The following is a 14,813-nucleotide window of genomic DNA, read 5'->3' as shown; positions in this document are numbered from 1 at the left end:
CAAGTGGACAACTTCCTTCAATACGTTCGACAATGTAGACTGAGCCATGCAATTGTTGTAATCATTACCATGGGACTTTTGGAAACTTCCCTCCGCAAAAAAATCTCAACGCAGCGCACACATTTAAAAGTGTTTCCACAATGTAAACTACGGCATCCTTTTCAATCGAAACTACGCCTTAAACCTAAAATAATTTACTGATTATACAGATCTTTCCAATATGAGCTTCAAATTACAGTGCAGATGGCAATTCCAATGGATTCGACTTGTCCCTCAAATTTATTCTAATAAATGCTATGTCCTGTACATTAGGGTTAGTCATTTTTTCATTTTTTTCGAATATCAAAAATCTGTGGAAATGGCATGTAGGGCAGGCAAAAATAATAACAATTGCGTTTTTACTTTTTCGAAATTGTAAAAAAACCTTCCGCACAAAATGCAATTACTTTAGCTAAAAACAAACATTTTTAGTTTACTTTTTTTAAATGTTTAAATTTGAGAAATTTTTTTCTGCAATAGTTGTTCTTGGAAATAATTTTTTTTAGTTGGTTTTAGTGCATCGATTACAAATATTCAATTTGATCAAAAATCTGTGATATAGTTTTTAAGCTACATCGATTTTAAAATTTGCAACTCGGTTTCATTTCCCAGTTTTATAAAATTTTAAACGAGTTGCTCTAATAAAAGTTTGACAATACAGAAGTAATGTCATAATACATAATTTATATCGTTTCTTTTGTTCTCATGTTTCTTTTTATATATCTTGTTGAATTTAAGTGGTAGAAAATGCTACTGCATTTGAGTAATTTATTATAAATGTTATTTTTCTAAGGCGTTACTTTAAATAAAATTTTAATCTTATTAACATTATTGCATAATATCTTCAATTTTATTTAAAAAATAGTATTGCATATTTTACAATCGATATATCTCGAAAAATAAATGACATATTTCGGATCAAATTGCACTTTATTAAAAATTTATCAAAATTTAAAAAAAAATATTATCAAATTTTAGAAATCACAAAAAAATTCAAATAAAAAAGTTGGTTTTGAGCTAAAGTAATTGCATTTTGTGCGGAACGTTTTTTTCACAATTTCGAAAAAGTAAAAACGCAAATCTGCTTGCTTTTGCCTGCCCTATATGCTATTTCCACAGATTTTGAATCTAAAAAAATGACTAACCGTACTGTACATTTTCTTCATCATCGAAAAATAATTGTACTGAACTTATCATTTTAAAATAGTTTTTGTTGGCGAATTGTGCCTTTTGGATTTTAGAGTCCACAAGTTTGAAAAAACGTTGATCGATAACACGTTTATCGACAACCCAGTTGGTTTGGCAACAATAATAAAATATTTCATCTCAGTTGCGCTGACAATTGACAACGCAACTCAAGTTTAGTGGCAATGCAAAATCGACCCCTAACATTACAGTTCAGTCAGCTAGGTATTATTACCTTATATTGTTCTACCATGGGTTAAGGCCTGCGTACATAACATGGTACAAATACACAGGTAGCCGCATCGGCAATTGTTGGTAACATAAGGTGTCAAAATTTGACATTAATTCAATGCAGTTGACACATTATGTTACCATGATAATGCTACCTGTATTATTGTACCATGGTACATAAGTCCCAATTTACATTAGGCGAGTTTACTTGCGGCAATTGTCAGTTTGTGGGTGAGAGAGGGTGTTGAGAGGCAAAGGGTTACCATATACCTCACCTCTCTCTGCATCAAACTGACAATTGCCGCAAGTAAACTCGCCTAATGTAAATTGGGACTAAGCTGCCTTGCCTGCTTACCTTGCTTACTTCTGATAAAAGAATAAAAAAGAAAAGGGCAACCCATTTCGAAATTTCCTCGGCCTTCTTTATTCTTTTATTTTTATTATGTCAAAAATGAAGCAGGAAAGCAAGGCAATCAGGCAGAGCAGCTTATGTACGCAGGCCTTTAAGCAGATCCCTAGCATGGCACAATAATTTACAGGTAGAATTAAAGGCGAGAACACAATGGATTTTTGTTGTTTTTTCCGACTCGCTTCAAAGCGCAAAAATGAAATTGTACTGTTTTCATTAGGACAGACCACAACGAAGCGAGGCTGAAGTTTAAATTCTTCGCCTGGCTTCATTTTTGACATTTCGTTTCGACATTCAATTTGATATAAACACGTTTTCAATCTGAAAAACAGAATTTGGCTTTAATTTTTATGTGCGGTACTAATTATTTACAAACAATTCAAATTAAAAAATTCCCTACCCTCCGCCCGCAACTAATCAATTTCATATCCACTGTAAAACATTTTGTTGTTATTCAAATACTTGAATACAACAAAATATGGACTAAAGCTGAAATAAACACAAAGATGTAAAATTCTGCAGTCCAACAATAAAAAACGCCAACAAAAAATTGAATTTTATTTGATATATTGAAATAATTATGTTTATAGAGCCCATGAATTTTACGCTTCGTTGTGTGATACCAAGAAATAAGCGGCCTAGTGAAGAAATGAGCTAAGCAGGAAAAATAAGCTAAGAGCTGACTGTTTTCTCACCTTAAAGCTGAAAACAGATACAACGTTTGATTAAAGTTTTGCGTTGGGCGTCGAGAAAAAAACAACAACAACAGGGCGACGACGATACCAAAGTCCAGCGTTTATCTGTTTGTCGGCATATATTTCAAATGAATTTGAATTTTTCGGCATCATGCCCAACAGTGTAAAAACGGCCAAAACGACACAAAACTTTACCCAAACGTTGTATGTGTTTCCAGCTTAAGTGCCAGATGTTTTGATTCTCCTCAAATTTTGGAGATCGATTTACTCGCTTTAGCGCAAATGAGGAGCGCTGATTTTTAGATGAGGAAATCTTAACGATATATGGAACGGGTATACGAAAAATTACATATGTATGTCTTATGGGGGCTGGATGCCTAAATTATTACAAATATAGACGAACGAACAAAAATTAGTTACAAAAACAGGTGGTTATTTCTATTTCCTATATACATTAGGGATATATATTTTTTAAAGCAAAATATCGTTCAGAATAAAAACTATTTCCCACCAATATCTCCGAAGATAAAACGGGAAGACCTACATACCTCATATCAATGAAAGATTCTTCGATTCCGAACGAACTGCCTCACATATTATGACGGGACGTTTCTTCAGAACAATTCACCCAATATCGATCTTCACACTGCGATCTTGCATAATATGAACCAGAGTGAGGCAGAGAACATTTTTGGGTCTCTCAATGAGCGTAAATTTGTTGTTGTTTACAACGTGTTAGCATCAGGGATTCCAACTGTTCCGAGATAAAACTCGCTACAACCACATACGCACCATAGGTCTGTAGCGATTTTTACCTTAAAACACTTGACATTCCTGCTTAAACAGTGGTTTTTGTACGTCAAAAATCACCACAAGTAGCGGGAAAACCACCAACTTGGCACCCCTGGTTAGCATCTACACAGGCTGTGAGCGATAACAAATTTACGCTCACTTAGAGCACATGTGCTCTCTTGTGAGTCACAATGCCTTCCCCTGATATGAACATATTTGTGTAATTTTTTGTTATATGCTAAACTTAAGAGAATATGTTTTTGTAGAACAGGGCTTCTCTCCGTCCGTTGTCTTACCATATATCAATCCGTAGGTGGCATATATTGACCGATTTTGCTCTGGAGTAAATGTAGTCGATGTTTATGTATGATGCATTAATCAACCTAGTGCCAATTTAAGATAATTTTTGCAATATGTGATTCCGTTCTGAACAGACAATACTTAAATTGTTTCGATGAAAAAACTGTTTTCGCAATGGAGAGAAGGTGACAAAAATGTGTTTTATTTTGTTAAATTTTAAAAAAATTAAAGCCCTAATATACAAGTTTTTGTATTTCAAAAACAAAAGTTTGCAGCAGCCTTTGTTTTTTCATTAAATTTTTAGCGATCCCAAACATATTGGTAACAAATATCCTTCCTGCAAAAATCGATTGGAAACATTGGAATTGAATATAAATCGAATTCTCATTCATTAATTTCAAATTTATGAAACCAAATCTAAAAATATTTATTTTTGAAATTAAAATAATTTGTTGACATTCTTTATGTTTTGTTTACCCTGCGTTTACAAATGACAGGATAGTTGACTTCATGTATTGGTTGTCAAAATTTCAAAACTTGCCTTTGTGACGTAGGCGTCCAGACAACTGCAAAAACAGTTGTATGTAAAATTATGAATGAAAATCATCGAATTCCTTTTGTTTTCCGTTCACATATTTTGTTTTTATACATGTTCTTTTGTTTTTAACACATTTCAATTATTTCTCACACATTTTTACAAAAAATGTCCAAAATTTGTTAACCCGGCTGTCTGTGAAAGAATGATAGACAGCTGGTAGCCAAACGACAAATGTATGTATGTGTTAGTAAATCAGAGTTGTATTTGAAGACAAACTGTCTAGTGTAAACGCCTAGTAACAAATACCAGTGACACTACACCATTTTCAACTGAAGTTCCAAAAATAGCAGTAGTAATTCAGAAATTCTATTTGAAATTCAGATACTTTATTTGTAATTCAGAATTTCCATTTGAAACTCAGATATTTTATTTGTAATTCAGAAATTCTATTTGAAATTCAGATCTTTTATTTGTAATTCGGATATTCCATTTGAAGTTCAGATATTATATTTGTAATTCAGAAATTCTATTTGAAATTCAGATATTTAGTTAAAAATCATACCCTTCTTAATACAGTCGAACCTCAATTATCAGTAAAACTCCATTAACCGGGAAAGTAAATCACATAATTTTTTGTTCATGTTTATGACAAGGGAACATAAATCATGTGTGTGTTCCCGTACTATTTTAATGGTAAAAGTCGTAAAAGGGCGAACTGTGAAAAATGAGACACACATACAACTTTGTTCAAAAAGTACGGGAACGTAAAACGGAAAAAAATTACAAAAACTGGAAGAAATGTCAAACTCAGCCTACCAGCCAATTAGAAGGCGGCAACTATGCTACTATTTGTTAAACGCTCAAATTTGTCGTGTAGAGATTTTTTACCACGGTTACACTTAACCGGACTAACCCATTGGGTTTGGATTTCAAAAGTCAATTCCATAGCGCAAACGTCAAATAATTCCTCTCGAAGTGGGTTAACCCGGCAAAAAACTCTGGTGTAACCGTACTATTAAAGAGAGTGTCATTCAGCGCCATTTTGTTTAAAGAGAAGTGAACATTTATAACCATTTTGTGTACGGGAACTGGTTATCGGGCACAATGTGTTTAAAGAGAAGTGAACATTTTATAATTTTTTTTTGTGTATGGGAACGGTTTTTCGGGTAAAAGTGGTAAAAATTGTAAAAACTTTTTAGTTCGGGAACAAAGTTCATTAAACCAAAATTTCAGTGGACAAAAACAGTGCTCAAATGAATTATTTTAGAACAGTTTAAATTAAATTTGGGTTTCTTTATTTATATAAGAATATACATTACAATTACATTTTACATGTATTTATTAAATCTTAAAAGATATTTACTTCGGAAATTCTACATCACTATAAAATAATATATTCGCTTCTTCGTTATTATTTGTGCGCTCAAGGGCCGCATCAAATCTCCTCTTGGCGTATGACATAGTGTACATGCTTGGAGAACCTTGTACACGTACTCTTATATCGTGGACAAATTTTTCTATAGTGCAATGTGTTGTTAATTTGTTTACATTTATATTTCCGAAGTGGACCAGCATTATTTCCCACGCTGTCAGTGATGAAAAAAATAAAGTCCTACTAGCAGTTTCAGTTCTGTCTAAAAATTCTTTAAGGTGTCCTATTATTTTCAGCTTCTCCGCAAAATTTATAGTTTTTTCTCCCGCTTCTATTGATAGCATTCTGAGGAATTCTGCCATGGCTGACACAAATATTATTGTTCGATTCAAGCCCTCTAAGTCCTCTGCTTCTGGGTTCATTTCTGCCAGTGCCATTAGATCACGCACAACTCCATAATTGAAGATTTGTTGATAGCTTTCAATTTTGAAGGAATCGTAGTCACAATATCCTCCCAAATACTCTGCATTTGTGCAGTAGACATCGACATAGGTAAAATCAAGCACAGTTCCTCGGTACTTTAAGTCTCCACTTTTGAATGCTTTGACAATATTTACAATAAATTGGTAGATATCAAAGGCCCAAAGTTTGCCTTCATAATATATATCTCCTTCATCGTAAGCTGGCAACATACCTCGGTGCACGCCATTTACATGACAGACGTTGTATACTATATTAGCACCGATGCTTTCAGCTGCATTATAGATCCTTAATACCATCTCCTTCACAGTATGTGTCGTGTAATATTCATGCCCCTCTGTGCCAATGAAAATGGTCCAATTGTTACGTATGCCGGTTAGTAGAAAGCAGTACTGCGACCGTACTGCTTCGTTGTCGACCTGTAGTGCGGCAAAACTCATGACGCATGCTCTGTGCATTTCCTCCATGTTTTCAAAAAATTGCCTCAGTTTACTTATTGTTGAATTCGCGAATCCCATTGGAGAATTCGGTAGCCACTCCTCAACAATATTGATATTGGGCGTTTTTGTTCCTAGGAGCCGCTGATCGTTGATGTAGGCCGTCTTGGAAAGCAAAGCTTTGATAATTATTATTCTTTTCTCATCTTCGTTGTATGGGGGACTGGATGCTCCAGTAGCAATATTATTATATATTTCTTGATTTTCCATTTTGTTGATTTGGTTTGATGATTTTTCAAATTCGACTTATCTGATTAGCTAACACCTATTGAATGAGAAAAATCAGTGAAGGAACGTTCTTATAAGGTTAAGTTTTAATTCTTAGGTAGGAAAAAGGAAAACCATTGCATTTTTCCCATTCTCAGGTATTAATAGTACGTTTAGACTTATAAATCCACTTGACATATATTCTATGGGATTGACAGTTTAAATCATAGTACACGTTCATAGTCTAACAGGCATTTAACAGGTAATGTATCCTTCAATACTTTAGGGTTTTCCAAATTTTTGCAGGCAATTCTACCTGTAAAAAAGTCAATTCCACGAATGCCCAAACAAGCAAACAAGGCCATAAAAGAGACAATACCGCGAATGCGCAAACAAACAAGGCCATAAAAGGCCTTTACCTTTTAAAGTAGAATTACATATTTTCAGAAATTAATGGAGAAAGTGGCGCCGTCAGAACAACAACACAAATAAATAAAAAACAGACGACAAGCGTGGGGATACTCAGCACATTAAAGAATATGCGGATAGGAGACGCGGACATCAGCACTACCAACAATTCCAGCAGTACCAAAAACTCCAGCACTAACAGCAAATTCAAGCAGTACCAAAAACTCCAGCACTGCCAGCAAATTCAGCAGTATCAAAAACTCCAGCAAAGTCAGCAGTACCAAAAACTCCAGCACTAACAGTAAATTCAGCAGTACCAAAAACTCCAGTACTATGAGCAAATTCAGTAGTACCAAAAGCTTCAGGAGTACCACCAAACCCTACAAAGCGTACTCAATGAATTTGATGAGGAAACAAGCTCATATTGTGAAGAAACATACCAAAACAGTGATGATGGTCTGCTAATACACCAAAACAGTAATGATACTCTGCAAACACACCAAAACAGTGATGATACTCTGCAAACACACCAAAACAGTGATGATATTCTGGAATAATAAGAAAATACATTAGGGGTCAAAAGACAAAACCTATGTGGATATATAAGCCAACAACGAAAGCAACGGCATTAAAACATTCAAACATCATTATCAAGTATTAGTGATTGGTGCAAACAACAGGCCAAAAATACATTAAAGATTACAACAAAAACTACAACCCCAGTTCGATGTAGAGAAAAGGCTACTTGCTCTGTTGTGAGTTTTCCAAACTCGTACTTAAAAATAAACAATTTGTAAAAATATTTTCCTTAATTTTTAATGTAAACAAATATTTTCCTCAATATGTGTTTTAGATAGGCACATGGTCACACAGGTCAATCGTCATTCGTTTGTGAAGAATGTGGTGGAGATTTTATACGAGCAACACAACCATTTGAATCCCAACAATATCCAGAGAAAATTAAAACGCTAATACAGTAAGGATATCTCCTTTATTTATTTTTTCAAATCTATTTAAAAATTAATGTTGTTGCAGGCTTATATGACAGTACTGAAGACTGAATTCTTGCTGAGAGTACAAAAATTTATCCTACTTGCCACTGGATGAATATAACAAACATAAATCTGGGTACACATTGTCAGTTTTGAATGACAACTTTGCTCAAATAATCGCTTGCTTGCCGGTGTGGCCATTAATTTTTGTCATTCATCAGGCAACCACAACATTTTTTTTTTTTTGGATTTTGAACAGTCAGCTGTTGGTTGTATGATGGTTTTATAATGTGAACCAAAAAGTGTCATTCAAACAATAAATTTCAAAGATAACAATGGACTCAGACAACGAATTTTTAAAAGAATTTATTTGTTGCTACAGAAAGACGTCTCTGGGAATATGGAGCCCAGAGTACATGTTGCGTGAAGTTAAAACCATATCATATGGCGAATTGCTGAAAGTTAAGCATAAAAAATAAATCGCTGGAAGACGTTAAGAGGACGATAAACACAATTCGTTCCTCATACAGACGAGAACTACAAAAAAATTAAGCAATCTGAATCTTCTACAGCTGGAGTTGAAAATGTTTACCAGCCAAAAGTCTGTCACAATAGAAGTAGAAGAAAAGAACAGCATTCCGTTCTTGGACATCAAACTTTATAAAATTGGAAATAAATTATATACCGATTGGTATATAAAACCAAATTCATCGGTAAGAATAATAAATTTCCACTCAACGCAACCTTTACAACAAAAAATTAACACTGCCACCAGTCTCATCAAAAAGGTATTAACACTAAGACAAGCCTTAAAATGAAAATCATTACAAAATTAAAGGAATTACTCAAACAAAATAGTTAGTTACCCGACAAAAATAATCAACAATCTTTTAAAAAAATCCATTTCCCATCAAGAACCGAAAAGCAATACATCTGGCAACACTAAATTCTATAGTATTCAATATATTACAAAGTTAAGTCCCGATTTACATTAGGAGAGTTTACCTGCGGCAATTTTTCTCGTTCCTTTTTAAACTTGCCTCTTGCGTTTATAAAAGCCAATTCTGTTTCGACAACTTTCGTTTTCAAAACAATGAAAATAATGTCAAATACGAAAAATATAAAAGGCATTGCCTGAAAATTGCCGGTACGAGCGATTTTTTTTCATTTCCATTCCCCTTACGTGTCTCTCACACAAACTGAGACTTGCCGCAAGTAAACTCGCCAAATGTAAATTGGGTCTAACAGAAACAAAACAAATAATAAATGAAGAACACACAAAGCTTACCGAACAATTTCTTCACTATACACAAAACACAACGTTGTTTATGAAATAAAATGCAATGGAAAGAAATCGATGCGGGAAAATTTACATTTACACAACAAAACAAAGCTTAGGCACACGAATAGCAGAGCACAGTACGTACATACAAAAGAAAAAACAAACAATAGCATTAGTTCAACACTGCTTTGACAAAGATCACCCAGCTGAGTATAAAAACGTCAAAATTTTAGATAAAGAGGGAATAGAGAATAAAAGATATACATTAGAGAGCATAAGGATACAACAAAAAATGGAATCTGCAATAAATAGAAAAGATGACAAACAATACAAACGCGATTTATATTAGAGCTGGCAAAAAATCGATGGCGCTATCGATAATATTGATTATTTTTTAAATATTCAATATCGATTGATAGTTTTGTCTATCGATATTATCGGATTAAAAGCCCCTAACCTAAAATTCATATAAATAAATATAAATCTCCTTTATATTCTGTAAAGTACTTGGGCAAAACGTCAACAATAGCATAGACTTTTCCGCCATTTTCATTTCCAAATAATGGTGATGACAAATTAACGATAACATCGAAGCAATCGATTTTTTGAAATGAAATATCAAATATATCTAATGTTGGGAATATCGATAGTTTGCCAGCACTACTTTATAAAATATGGTCTGTTCCTTTAAGGCCCCGGCACATACGGCGAGTTGAGCGTTGCGTAACAACAACCACATGAAAACTGCAAGAACAAACTTGGCATCACTTACACATTTTTCATGTGGTTGTTGTTTTCAACGCGCAACGTGTCACAAAACGGACCGTATGTGCCGAGGGCTTTAGTCCCAATTTACATTGGGTGAGTTTACTTGCGGCAATTGTCATTTTTGGTCTGTTCCAGAACTGCAAGAATCTACTAATTTTTACTATTTTTTTCGATAACATAAAGGAAAAAATGTTATCGTAGTAAAAAATAGTAGCTTCTTGCAGGTTCTGGAACAGAGCATTTGTAGGAGAGAGAGGTGAGGCATATGGTAACCCTTTGCCTCTCAGCACCCTCTCTCACCTACAAACTGACAATTGCCGCAAGTAAACTCGCCTAATGTAAATTGGGACTTACTTTTGAAAATGTAAAAAGTGGTAAAACTTGAAGATTCTTGCACGTAAAGGAACAGAGCTATAACAATATTTTAGTTGTAATTTAAATGGATGTGATCCGTAGTATTAAGAAAAGCGTTGATATTTACAATTATTATTTTTGTAATTACACCAAGACCTCGCTTTGCGTTGTTTTCGAAGTTGCGTCGTTGCCCAAATTAGTACAAATTTTCACTGTTAGTCGTACGATTTTCAATGCTGCGTTTTTTTTTAGGTTCGAAGCTACACCCATGGTACAATAAAGTAGAGGTAGGCCAGATATGAAAATCACCTATATGGCCCCGGCACATACGGTACGTTGTGCGTTGCGTCACGCGTTAAAAACAACAACCACATGAAAAAAATGTAAGTGATGCCAAGTTTGTTCTTGAAGTTTTCATGTGGTTGTTGTAACGCGACGCACAACGTACCGTATGTGCCGGGGCCAATAGCTCTGCGTGTTGCGTGTGCGTTCAAAAATACAAAAACAAATTTTGGGAAAAATTATACTATTCATTTACTCATTTGTAGGAAATTGTTGCCATTTATAGTGTGGCAACACATTTTGTTTAAAATAGTAGCTGTCAAATTATTTGTTTTCTTTCGTGTATACAGTTGCAGTGCTGGCAACTTCCCACTGTGTGACGTCATGACAGGTGACAATAGAGTGCTGTGGCCACACATAAAACTGTGAAACAACGGCAAATTATATATATATATATATATATATATATTTGACATATATATAAATCGGGGTAATGCACTTAATCATCGTTTATGAGCCGTTATTACCATTCATGGTATAATAAGAAAGCTATGGCAGAGCTCACAGCTGATTACAATTTTTTTTTTTTCGTTGGTGACCGACTTGTGTCAAACCCATTTTGATAGGTTTTGTTTTTAATGTTCAAATTATGACAAATTTAAATTTCATAAACATATACATACATAGTCCCGGTCCACGCTAGCGTGAATTTCGTTAAAAAATTTCATGTAATTAGGTGTTCTTAAATCGAATTCCCTCCCCACTACAGCAATTTTATGATTTTACTTTACGATGGAGACGCATAATTTCATGCAATTTTTTCAATGAAATCACTCTAGTGTGGACCGGGACATACAGAATTTTTTATCGTAATAGAAACAAAACTAAACAAAAGTCGTTATAATTAAAAAAGAGAAGTTGTCGCGTGTGACACCCCCAGACGGCATTGAGGCTGTAATGTATGCGGATGATTGTACGACCTTAGCGTCGGATCCTATAGTCGATGGCATATGTGATAGGTTAAATGTCTGCATAGATGACCTAGTGCATTACTTTCATCTGAAAATCTCCGTCACTAAATCCACCGCTACTCTGTTCAGCACATAGACGGCTGAAATGGGTCTCCCCGCAACATATTGGTCCATGATTTCGACCACTATCTCCCCCAAGATATTGTGTTTAATTTCCAAACTTTTTTTTTCAAACGTGCCAGAATGCCGTCTTAAAGTATAGTACACATTGACAAGCAAAACTGACAGTCATCGAGGTCCATTTCGTGAATATCAAAGCCTAACAGAAAAATTTCTTTTGTAATCTCTATAATCTAAATAATACCATATATATTGTATTTCAAAAGTTTTTAGCTAAATAAAAGTTGTTATTTGCCGGAAAATTGTCCTAAAAGTACGCTGACTGTCAGTTTTGAATGATAATGTGTACTCCCCTTAAGAACTGCAATAGGGTGACTCCTCATGACACCATTGGATCATATTCGAGAGGAGACGAAGATTTTACCCTTGCATCACCAAAACAAAATGTTGCATTACCTGATTGGGTGTTATCGCCTTGAGCACCTTTGTAATTTATTTGACACTTATTTTTAAAGCAAACTTGTAAGAATAAAAACGGGTTATTTTCGGATACCGGCCAACAGTTAACTACGGAATAGTGGTAACATGGTAGAAAAAGGAAGGTAGAACAGGTTCATAACTGCAAGTTCATCAATACAAATTATTGTGTGTTTTATTTTTAATTATGTTGGGCGAGCAGCCTTGCTGGCTCTTATGTTCTTGACTTGCGACGGCAGAGTGAGTGTTACTTTTTGTTTTGAAAATGTTCTTCCCACCAAACTGCAACATCAGCATTTTCATTTTATTTTACTTCTCGCAGCAAACTGCAAGCTCAGCGTCTGGCAATTCAGTTGGTATTTTGTATGTTTATGTGTTAACTCAATTCAGTTGGTATTTTTTATATTTATGTGTTAACTCCTCTCTCGTTTAAATGGAGGACGTCCCCGGACTCCCTGAGACCATCAATAACAACTTGAAGATTTTGTCGGCGTTTGGTCTTTTGATGGTTCTGGTAGTTTTTAACATGGTACAATCATTACAAGGTAGGACAGAGCAAACATCTGATTACAATTTTTTCTTGAGGTCCTCCTATTGTGTCAAAACAGTTTTGACAAGGTTGACAAACAAATTTATTTAAAATCAAATAGGGCATTGATAAATAAAAATAGAAGACATTCATATATGTATATTTGAAAACAGAAATAACTTCAACATTGTCGAGGGATACTTTCGTTAAGCAATTTGGCCAGATGAGTGGAAATGCTGTGGCTGTCTGTTGTGATTGCAGCTTGCCGATGTTCAACTTCCGTTATAAGAGCACTTAGAAGAAAGGAATGAGGCTGATAGACTTCGCAGCGGCCAAAGCATGGTAGTTTCACTGGTACAAGTTTCATCAGGGGCAAGTCCATACTTCCTGAGAAAATAGCATGAAAGTTGCAAAAAACCCCTATGACACCGTGTAATGTGGTTGGAGCGCACGATAACTCTCGAACGGATCTGCCGATTCGGTCCAAAATATGGTCTTAGCAATATTTTGTCCAAACATAGTTTAAGATTGAAGATAAGCCATATCGGTTCACTCCTTCAGGTACCTCCCCACAAAAGTTGAAAAATGTTCGGAAAAATTGTTCGTACGATAACTCTTGAAGGGAGTGGCCGAATTGGCCTATACTTTACACATCCTAATACATCTACCAGATATAGATCAGGTTCAAATATGGACTATATTTGTCCACTCTATCCGGTACCTCCCACACAAAATTTCGGATAAGTTCACTTTAAGACCTGATATCGTATCACTTTGATTTTTATTAAAGCAACTTGCATTCGCTGCCTCATTTACGATGTTAAAAGTTTTTTTAGGGGCAAGTCCATACTTCTTGAGCAAACAGCCCGAAGAGTGTAAAAACCCCCTGTGGCACCATATGTTGCGGCTGAAGATCCACTTCCATAACGGTCAATGTCGATCCATTCCTTTTAGTATCTCCTCCGAAAAACTTTTGATCTTTAATCCTAATCAACATTTTTGTCGGTTTAAATGCCCAACATTTTTAAAACCCCCTAAATACATACGTTTCTTGGGAAAAATTGTTTCAATATACTCGTACACAGGCTGAGGGTATATCTCTGTCGGCAAAGCCGACTGATACTTTTTTACTTGTTATTCTTACAAGTTTGCTTTAAAAATAAGTGTCAAATAAATTACAAAGGTGCTCAAGGCGATAACACCCAATCAGGTAATTCAACATTTTGTTGTGGTGATGCAAGGGTAAAATCTTCGTCTCCTCTCGAATATGATCCAATGGTGTCATGAGGAGTCACCCTATTGCAGTTCTTAAGGGGAGTACACATTATCATTCAAAACTGACAGTCAGCGTACTTTTAGGGCAATTTTCCGGCAAATAACAACTTTTATTTAGCTAAAAACTTTTGAAATACAATATATATGGTATTATTTAGATTATAGAGATTACAAAAGAAATTTTTCTGTTAGGCTTTGATATTCACGAAATGGACCTCGATGACTGTCAGTTTTGCTTGTCAATGTGTACTATACTTTAAGACGGCATTCTGGCACGTTTGAAAAAAAAAGTTTGGAAATTAAACACAATATCTTGGGGGAGATAGTGGTCGGAATCATGGACCAATATGTTGCGGGGAGACCCATTTCAGCCGTCTATGTGCTGAACAGAGTAGCGGTGGATTTAGTGACGGAGATATTCAGATGAAAGTAATGCACTAGGTCATCTATGCAGACATTTAACCTATCACATATGCCATCGACTATAGGATCCGACGCTAAGGTCGTACAATCATCCGCATACATTACAGCCTCAATGCCGTCTGGGGGTGTCACACGCGACAACTTCTCTTTTTTAATTATAACGACTTTTGTTTAGTTTTGTTTCTAT

At 35.0% G+C, this 14,813-nt stretch overlaps 1 protein-coding gene and 1 long non-coding RNA gene across 6 annotated transcripts; one reads left to right on the top strand and one right to left on the bottom strand.

Moving 5' to 3' along the window:
• Nucleotides 1-5,447: 5,447 nt before the first annotated feature.
• LOC141399965 (uncharacterized) lies at nt 5,448-9,641 on the bottom strand. Of its 5 annotated transcripts, none has more exons than XM_073979354.1 (3): nt 9,434-9,641; nt 7,594-7,701; nt 5,448-6,803 (listed from the first exon to the last, which is right to left on the bottom strand). In XM_073979354.1, the coding sequence occupies exon 3, from the start codon at nt 6,746-6,748 to the stop codon at nt 5,549-5,551; it is 1,200 nt and encodes a 399-aa protein (XP_073835455.1). In that variant the 5' UTR covers nt 6,749-6,803; nt 7,594-7,701; nt 9,434-9,641; the 3' UTR covers nt 5,448-5,548. The 5 variants fall into 5 exon arrangements, with proteins under 5 accessions (XP_073835455.1, XP_073835454.1, XP_073835452.1 ...); XM_073979353.1 differs by having other exon boundaries at nt 5,448-7,533; nt 9,573-9,629; XM_073979351.1 differs by having other exon boundaries at nt 5,448-7,533; nt 9,434-9,622.
• On the top strand, nt 7,696-8,485 carry LOC141399980 (uncharacterized). Its single transcript, XR_012412040.1, has 3 exons — nt 7,696-7,908; nt 8,007-8,129; nt 8,189-8,485. It is a non-coding gene; the product is annotated as an uncharacterized lncRNA (long non-coding RNA).
• Nucleotides 9,642-14,813: the final 5,172 nt, after the last annotated feature.

This window comes from Musca autumnalis, unplaced genomic scaffold (assembly GCF_047663935.1).
Source record: "Musca autumnalis isolate F117 unplaced genomic scaffold, ASM4766393v1 scaffold_3, whole genome shotgun sequence".
Classification (NCBI taxonomy): domain Eukaryota; kingdom Metazoa; phylum Arthropoda; class Insecta; order Diptera; family Muscidae; genus Musca; species Musca autumnalis.
Note: the sequence above shows the minus strand (reverse complement) of the source record. Positions and strands in the feature narration are given on the sequence as shown.